Below are 9030 nucleotides of genomic sequence, written 5' to 3'. Positions count from 1 at the left end.
TATAACAATTAAAAGCAATCGTTAGAAAACTGTTTAATTCGAGTGTGTCATGGTTTGGTTTTCTATTTAACAACAAATGTAACTTTATTTTTTTATTATTACCACGGAAAAATTATATCATTGTAAATTCATTAACATATAATTATTTCAATCTTAATAAAATATTATTCAAGTTTAAATGATCATATAATTTATTATTTAAAATTAATACAAAACACACCACAATTTTTTTTAAAAATCTTATAAAATAAATTTAAAGTGTTTAACTTTATATTATAATCTCTAAAATCGGAGTACCATGCAATATTATAATAGCAACAGGTATATTTAAGAACATATGTTTGATAATTCATGTTTTATATATATATTTTTTAAGTCGTCAGTATGAGAAATTTTCTTTTTTGAAACACTTATAATGCTTTCTTAAACCAACAGATCTCACGAAGTTAAAATTTTCAGCTTGTTTGGTGCTCATCATTCTATCTTCAAAGTCAAATAAATTAATACTAATAATTTGTTAGGATTTCAATATTATCAAAAAATATTAATCTAAAGGTCTCTATATAAATTATTATTTCCAATTTAATTTTTTCTGCTCAAACATCGACATCTTTCAGTCATCTCATATCACGTATAAAAGCACACGGAAAACTTTTATGCAATATTCTTTTCGTAAAGCGCGATTGCAAACTCATTAATGACATAATTCATAAATTCGAATATTCATGGTAAAATAGAATTAAAATTTCCCAGAAACTATATAATTAACCTAGCCTATATCATATTCACAAGTTTAGTATTTCAAGTTTGAACCCAAACACGTCCTTGACGAGAAAAGTCCTTCGTTGAAAGCATTTGTCCTCTCTCCCCGCCACACACACACAAGCAGGCAAATACACACAGAGTTTCCCCCTTTACGTTTTTAAGAATCGATCTTGCTTCACACACAAATATCCATCACCAATAATGTTTTTTTAACTTGCAGCTCATCCTTGAGCTGTACCCCATCAATTTTTGAGATATTTATCTTTTCAATCGAGCTGCTTGAAATGAACTCATGCTCTTCCCTGGGGTTCTTTCTCCCAAGAAATGGATTCAGCAGTGGTCGGCCAGCGGCACACCTCTCCTAATCCAGGTGGGCGGGTGCTACCGAACTCAGAAATGAAAAATGTCGTGGATCTTGGAATCTGAAGCAGGAAAGATCCATTCTTGTTGAGAATAGCCGCTGGATAACACCAAAAATGCCGAAGTATGGTGAAGTTGGTATACCTTTTACCGCTGTTGGAAGATCTAATGATGGGCGAAAAGTTATTTCGTTTTCTTGTTCCGAGCCGCCATACAGTGGGGGGATGAGCGGCGGTGGTTCCAGTAAAAATATAGCATTTTCAATTTATCAGGATGAAAATCAGAGCATAACTGGGGGTATATGTATGTATTTATGAATCTATGCATGTATTTATGTATGTTCTTGTGCTTATAAATGCATTTTGTTTTGATTTACTCTGTTGTCTTGCTTCTTTTTCCTCTGTAGGAGTTTTTTCCCCACAGGATTATGATTTTTCTAGTGTCTGATTTGCAGAAATTAAAAATATTTTGTGAAGTGTTTTTGTTTTCTTTATATATTTATGGGAAAGAGCTTACTTTCAGTTCTTAATAATTCAGCCACACAGGCATACATTAGTTAGCTAACATATGGGCTAAGGCGATAATGATCGTATTTTGGCAAAAAAACGTTAATCTTTTTAAAAAATTGTATAGAAAATCCGAATTCTTCTCGATATTCGAACTGAACTTCTGGTTGAAGGAGATAAACTTAACTGGCCTTGCTTCTCTTTGCTGCAGGGGGCGGGCCTTTTTCTAGGCTAAAAGGGCCATTTACTCCTTCCCAATGGCTGGAGCTGGAACATCAAGCTTTGATCTACAAGCACATTGTGGCAAATGTCCCTGTTCCTTCGAATTTACTAGTGCCACTCAAGAGAACCCTATACCCTTTTGGATCACATGGATCTTATGCCTCTACGTATTGTAAGCTTCATCTCTTTTTGATATCTTGCCCAATCTGGATTACCAGGAGCAGACATACCGTAGGGAAAGAAAAGCAGTTGATAAATTTAAAAAAATCGAAGTTATGCGTGTGCTCTAAGTCTCCCTCTCACCTATCACCTATCACCCTGATAGTAAAATAATATGGACTTGTTAGTTAGTTTCTTCCAACGCTCGAGTAGAAAAAGTGAATGATAGAATATGGAAATGTGTTTTGTTGTGTGTAAATTGAGACGCATCTTTTGAAGTTCATGTGTCTCTACTAATGGGAGTAGATTTTAAGTAGCCAAAAATTATTGATTTACAAGACTCCGAAGCCTAGGCCTCGAATAGTGGGATAGATTTTTCTATTTAAAATAGGAAGTAAGTTGGCTGTTAATTCTTATACATCAATTTCTGAAGATCCAGGCTTTATTATTATTCACAATTTTTGTTATCTATGTATGATACGTTGCTGGGTTTTTTCAAATGTGGTACCAATCAGAAATTTCAACTATCTTGATTCTCATTAGCTTTATAATTTTTTTCATCCAGAACTGAAAATAACATATATGTTGAAGCACTTGTCTAGTTGAATGTTAAATTGCACATTTACCAGGCATCTGACAGGTTCTTTTTGTTCCCTCTCTTTGTACATTCAGTGGGATGGGGTCCTTTCCCTCTCGGTTTCTCTGGCAGGAATGATCCCGAACCCGGGAGGTGTAGGAGAACCGATGGAAAGAAGTGGCGGTGCTCGAGAGATGCTGTTCCGGATCAGAAATACTGTGAAAGGCACATCAACAGAGGCCGCCACCGTTCAAGAAAGCCTGTGGAAGGCCAGACTGGCCATACTGTCTCTGGATCCACTACTTTAAAACTGGCATCAATTGCTTCTTCCTCATCAGCATCGGTGATATCCAGATACAGCAACCTTGGTGCTGTGCAGCGGCGGTTTAATCACTTGCAGACCAAAAATGGTATTTCTTCTGCTGACAATCTTGTTAAGAGGTGTGTTTATCTGATGCAGATCTCGGTGTCCTTTAATCTTTTGGGCTTATTGACTGTTTCGTAAGTTGTCTAACACGAAATTTAATCAACAGATCCCAAGAACTTCAAGACCTGTCCTTGATACCTTGTGTTAAAGTTCTAAAGTCTAAACACGCATCAGTTTCCGTACAAGAGGAAGGCGTACCATTTGAAGAAACCTCCGAGTCGAAGTTTGGACATGTTACCTCGGATTCCCTCATTAACCCTTCCGTTAAAATCTCTTTAACTAAATCAAGAAACCCTGAATCTTTTTCAGGGTTCCATGAACAAGAAGCACACGAACAGAACTCCATCCAACATTTCATCGATGATTGGCCAAAGGATAACTCAAATCGCTCCTATGTTTCCTGGCCTGAAGAACTAAACTTCGACTGGACCCAGCTTTCAATGTCTACCCCCATGGCTCCACCGGATTTTTCATCATCCTCCAGTTCTCCAAAACAAGAGAAGTCTATTATGTCATCTCCAGGGTTACCTTGGGAACATAATCCAATCCAAATGAGCTTAGGCACGAGTATCGATCTTGGTGAACCAATTCAGAAGCAGTTTTCTTGGGGAAATTCGATGGGGGGACCTTTAGGCGAGGCCTTGACCAGCACCACTACGAGTATAGGAACACTCGAGAACTTTTCGTTACAACAAACTTCGGATAGTATGCCTAAATTGGGATCTTCTCCCACAGCTTCGTGAATCAGTCCACCTTTTGACAGCAGTTGTGGAAGCAGTGAACCAAGGTAATATCCTCGTGAATCTACATACTGGGCATGTAGGGGTGGTCGGATTCAATTCTAAATCATTTGAGCTACACAATTGATTGTTATTCATATATTGATTAGCGCGTGACGTGTTTAATTTTTTGAAGGGTTGGGATTGAAATTAATACTAGTTACATATTCTCTGTTATGTTCTTAATGTTGAGTAAGGCACGGATTACAGAAACACAAAATTTCAAGTAAATCTTTCTGTAACATGTTCATGTCGTTGGAGCATCACCAATTTATTTCTTTGTTTAGAATCTGTGCAACCTGTTGAACGTGATGGTGTTACATGCTCATGTCTAAGAAGGTCGCCGACTATATATTTTTACTTCTTCTTGTCGTGCCCTTTTTTTGGTCAATGTGAACTCCAATAATATTATATTTGATGATTTATCTATCAATTTCGTACCTGTTTAGGCTTTGATTGCCACGTATAGATGTATCACGAGGTATAGCAAGGAATGGGTTGTCGTGTGTCCCATGTGCCCATTACTCAACATCCAGTGTAATATTTGTTACAACATTCGTATGCTGCCCGCCAGATGTTGATTCTCTTGTTAAATGTAAAAATTTACGATAAAAAATAAATATTTCAAACTTATAAAATATATTAAATTACATATTTTATAAAATTTTGTCTATTCAATTGTGTGTTTTTTTTACCAATTGAGAGATTTATTTATAGAATTTTTTTAGAAATAATCTAAAAATAAATATATCATTACACACTAATTTTTAATATTTACATATCTTATTTTCAACATTTAATAATTTCAAACTTATTTTCAACAAAATTCATATTTTTCTAAAATTAAACATTTTTAAATGGAAAGAAATTAGTTCCCTAAAACTCGTCGTCAAGGGCGGATGCAAGGGGTGGCAGGCCTCAGCTGTAGCCACTACCTCACCTCTATCGAAAATTATGTTTTTTATATATCTTATGAATTTTGTTCATATATTGATTTTTCAAAAAAAATAAAATAATTCGTCCTGAATTTGAAACGTATGGAGTCAGCTCATCACCAATTGATAGTTTATTTTTTCTTTATAAACTTCTAACTAGAGAATATGTAGTCGGACAAGTGTGCGGGTGATCAAATATTAAACTGTCAATTGCTGTCCTACGTTAATGATTAATTATTAAAAGAGCTTGATTATATACATATATAGAAAAATATGCGTAATTTACATGATTGAATTAAGATTAAGATAGTGTTTGGTTCAAAATTTGCTTGAATCGTAGTAGGATTAGAAAAGTAAACAATTCCAAGTCTTAGGACATTGACCGTGGAGGACGAATTTACCCCGACATTTTTCACCACGTGCTTCCAAATCACCACATGAATTGACAACGTGTTAGCTGCCGAGAGCCCGAGTCGCCGCACCTGGCATCGGACCCATTCGCCACGTCACCACGTGGCATGTTCACGGCCATGCTTTGAGTCAATTTTTACAAAACATTCTGCAAATCGGGCTCTTCCAATCAATCCCCCAACCTATACATGCGCATATGCATTCAATGTTACGACATACTTCCATGTTTCTCTTTATCTCTCTCGAGAAATCTTCATAAACTGCAACTCGATCTCTCTCTTCCAAGGTGCATGCATGATCAATTGATGAACAAAAACCATTCTCTTTGTCCCTTTTGTTCCGTGATTCTTGATCGGAAATTCTACGTTCCCACTTCTCGACAGATATTTTCCAAGAACTAAAGTTGGTTTTCTTCAAATCCTAGAACTATCAACTAAAATTCGTAAATAAACTTGAAAACCAGGAGAACAGACGTACATTTCTATCGATTCATATCTGCAGTTTAGAATTAAAAGAATCCAGCTCCAGGATAAATGGATATAACTTACAAGCCATACATTGACCCGGAATTCGAATCACTCATTGAAAGAATCAATCCCCCGAGGTTTGCCTATAACATTAAATTTTCATAACTCATAACCGAAATGCATAAGATTTTGATGTTCATACTGCTTCGGTTTTTCAGGGTCTGTATTGACAACGACACGTTTCCGGATTGCACTCTTGTAAAGGTTCGTAGATAGTCTAATTTTTTAGCATCATAATATATATATGCAGATATTTCGGTCATTTTTATATCCATGTTTGTCATGAATGAAGAATTGGGTTTCTTGATTTGATTCAACTTATTCTGGTAAGAACCACCAGAGTATGTTATGTTATAAAACTTGAATTTTCAGATATTTGCATTTGGGATGTGAAATTTTATTTCAATCCAATTGTCTTATCATCTAATGTATATGAACTTGCAAAATTTGGATTACCTCTACCAGTTTGCTGTAGTATTTTAGGAACGTATCCAAATATTTTTCAAACCGAAATATGGATTGCAGGTTGATAGTGCTAACAAGCAGGGGATGTTGTTGGACATGGTCCAAGTTCTAACAGATCTCGACCTCATCATTTCAAAATCTTACATTTCCTCTGATGGTGGTTGGTTAATGGATGGTGAGTAAATAGTAGCATTCTTTTACACTTTAGTCTCAAACTAGTTGGTGTCGAGTCACGAGTGAGTACCTATTCTGTTGGGTTTCGGTTTGAAATTATCAGTTAACTGAGGAAGCAATTGTAGTAAGTTGTGTTTGTTTTCACTCGGGGTTATTTTGGTTATGGATTCCAGTCTTCCACGTGATTGATCAACAAGGAAACAAAGTTACTGAACAAAGCCTCCTAAGTTACATCCAAGAGGTAGGGTTGTTATTACTAAAGACATTATTCTTTTTATATATGTTTTTATATAGATGATGGAGAAAAGAAGGCTTTTATAGGGGATATGCACAAATAGGAGGACTTCTAAAGGAGTTAAACAAAACACCGGGCTAGAAGAAGCGAGCCAAGAAGCGTTGACAGGAAGAATGGTACTTGAGATGACAGGAATAGATAGGCCAGGTTTAATGTCTGAGATGTCGGCTGTATTAGCTGGGCTGGGATGCCACATCTCTAATGCTGTAGCATGGACCCACAATAGACGAGTGGCATGCATCATCTATGTGGACGATAGCTCAGACCACGGGCCAATAACAGACCATTGTCGAGTTGCCCATGTCCAGGCTCAACTTGAAAATGTGGTGGAAGCCCACCATTATAAGGACGAGCCTCGAAGCCTGAGGTTATGTCCCCCGGCAGCCAGCCAGACACACAGGGAAAGGCGCCTCCACCAAATAATGGCCGCTGAGGGTGATTACGAGGAATCATGTTCTTGTTGTGGTGGCACTAATGATGACATTTATGGGTACGAAAAGTGGCGAGAAGGGCAGAGTAAGAGATGCAACCGTACACATGTTCAGATTGAAAATTGTAGAAAGATGGGATATTCTTTGGTTTCAGTGAGGAGTAAAGATAGACCAAAGTTATTGTTCGATACGTTATGTGCTTTGATGGACCTGCAGTATGTTGTTTCTCACGCTGCAATTAACTCCGAAGGATCGTTTGCTATCCAGGTAAATGGCTCGTGAATTGTATTTTGCTGCTTACACTTGGTTGTGAATTTCCCTGACTCTATATTCCATGTATCTTGAAAAAATGATCGCAGGAGTACTATCTAAGGCACAAAAATGGAGGCACTCTGGATTCTGAAGGTGAGAAGCGTATGGTCATCCGGTGTTTGATTGCTGCAACGGAGAGAAGAGCATCTCATGTAAGTAACCGTTTTCATCCTCATTTTTTAAAAAGACAGAACGAATTCCAACATTACATCTACTCACATACGTGCAGGGATTGAGACTAGAAATCCGTACCAAAAACAGGACAGGGCTGTTATCAGATGTCAGTCGAATTTTCAGAGAGAACGGTTTATCCATAACGAGGGCAGAGATTGGGATTCGTGGTGAAAAAGCAATCGGAACTTTTTATGTTAAAGATGTATACGATGACGATGTGAGTCCTCGCACACTCGAGATTGTGAGACGAGAAATAGGAGGTACAATCATTGTGGGGAACAACTCTCCATCGGGTGCATCTCCAGAGGCAAGTTTTTCGGGAATGAGAGGAAGCAGTAGCGGCGGCGGGATTGAAGAGGGCCCGAGGCTTTCGTTCGGGAGCTTACTGTGGGCGCAGCTGGAGCGTATTTCCAATAATTTCAGACCCATAAAGTCTTGAAAACTTCGTAGGAATGCCCTGTTTTCGTCTATCAACACAACTTGGCACTTTCAAATATCCCTAGTTTTCGGCTGTACGTAGACAAAGTAAAGTTTTGAGGCAACCTCACAAACGAAGGAAGAAATATGGAATTCTCGAATATTTGCACTCCAACGACACGACAAAGATCATACTGGACGTGAATGCGAGTATCTTATAATTTTCATATGCATCACATCACGCAAAGATATTATAATTTCCAAAGAGCTCGATGTGTCAGCATTTTTCAAATAAGGATTTTTAAACAAAACAAAGTTTTTTTTTTAAAAAAAAATTACTTCAAATAATCCGATGACGATGGTAAAAAGTTCTCTCCGAACAAATAATGAAACAGGTTATATGTTCGTGTAAAAGACGGAAAATTTGACGGAGATCTTTGATGCGGCCACATTTCTTGAGCTGTAGAATGTGTTTCTAATTTGTTCAAGAAAAGAAGAAAAACGAATGAGCTTTCGCTTAGTTGAAATCGATCTGTTGAATCTTTGATCACTAGTGTGATTTGATTGTCTAAAGTTGCATGCTCGTGCCCTTGATTTTCTTCAAGATTTCTGAATATGTTTTTCGTTTCTTGTTTCTCTACTCTCACTGTCGAAATGGATTCGTAAAAACTGCGGACTTCGTTCGGAACAAGTGGAAGAGTATTTCCAAGAAAATGAAGCAAGAGGAAAAGCAACAGAAGTTCCATGAAGCGCTTCTCAAAATGCTTTATCCTCCTCCACCATCCCCTCCTCCCCAAGTGACGACCCTTTCTTCCTCATCTCTCACTGTAATTTTGTCCCCATTTGATTTTAATCAATGGATTTTATTATATTTGTACAGGCAGAGGGGGATGAAGAGGGGAAACTAAAGAATTCAACAGATTCGTCGTATTACCTTCCAGGTGTTTGTCAAAAATATTTAAGAACACGCGGTTATTATCTCACACAAACATCATCTTTTTTTATTGTATAGACGCAGGAGAGCTAGAGGATAATAATAGGAACTCGTCTTCATCGAACAGTGATGATGACAATGGAGAAAACGGAGGCTCTGA

General features: G+C 37.3%; 2 protein-coding genes across 3 annotated transcripts; both read left to right on the top strand.

Moving 5' to 3' along the window:
- The first annotated feature begins 791 nt into the window (after nt 1–791).
- LOC140970874 (growth-regulating factor 1-like) lies at nt 792–4224 on the top strand. 2 transcript variants are annotated; one of them, XM_073432831.1, is made up of 4 exons: nt 792–1422; nt 1843–2025; nt 2685–3030; nt 3123–4224. In XM_073432831.1, exons 1-4 carry the CDS (start codon nt 1242–1244, stop codon nt 3757–3759), a joined length of 1347 nt encoding a protein of 448 aa, XP_073288932.1. In that variant the 5' UTR covers nt 792–1241; the 3' UTR covers nt 3760–4224. The 2 variants fall into 2 exon arrangements, with proteins under 2 accessions (XP_073288932.1, XP_073288931.1); XM_073432830.1 differs by having other exon boundaries at nt 792–1428.
- A 1114-nt stretch (nt 4225–5338) lies between these two features.
- On the top strand, nt 5339–8747 carry LOC140970873 (ACT domain-containing protein ACR1-like). Its single transcript, XM_073432829.1, has 7 exons — nt 5339–5745; nt 5827–5872; nt 6194–6308; nt 6481–6548; nt 6629–7300; nt 7393–7497; nt 7575–8747. The coding sequence occupies exons 1-7, from the start codon at nt 5675–5677 to the stop codon at nt 7956–7958; spliced, it is 1461 nt and encodes a 486-aa protein (XP_073288930.1). The 5' UTR covers nt 5339–5674; the 3' UTR covers nt 7959–8747.
- Nucleotides 8748–9030: the final 283 nt, after the last annotated feature.

This window comes from Primulina huaijiensis, chromosome 2 (genome assembly GCF_012295235.1).
Source record: "Primulina huaijiensis isolate GDHJ02 chromosome 2, ASM1229523v2, whole genome shotgun sequence".
Classification (NCBI taxonomy): domain Eukaryota; kingdom Viridiplantae; phylum Streptophyta; class Magnoliopsida; order Lamiales; family Gesneriaceae; genus Primulina; species Primulina huaijiensis.
The sequence above is the reverse complement of the archived record's forward strand: the minus strand, read 5'-3'. Positions and strand labels throughout refer to the sequence as shown.

Bases quoted from the DNA above. Each gene is read 5' to 3' on its own strand.
- LOC140970874 (XM_073432830.1), top strand. From the start codon at position 1,242: ATGCCGAAGTATGGTGAAGTTGGTATACCTTTTACCGCTGTTGGAAGA. The intron at 2,026-2,684 runs GTAAGCTTCATC...TTGTACATTCAG, and splicing joins ATCTTATGCCTCTACGTATT to TGGGATGGGGTCCTTTCCCT. The intron at 3,031-3,122 runs GTGTGTTTATCT...TTTAATCAACAG, and splicing joins GCTGACAATCTTGTTAAGAG to ATCCCAAGAACTTCAAGACC.
- LOC140970873 (XM_073432829.1), top strand. From the start codon at position 5,675: ATGGATATAACTTACAAGCCATACATTGACCCGGAATTCGAATCACTC. The intron at 5,873-6,193 runs GTTCGTAGATAG...TATGGATTGCAG, and splicing joins CGGATTGCACTCTTGTAAAG to GTTGATAGTGCTAACAAGCA. The intron at 6,549-6,628 runs GTAGGGTTGTTA...AGGCTTTTATAG, and splicing joins TCCTAAGTTACATCCAAGAG to GGGATATGCACAAATAGGAG.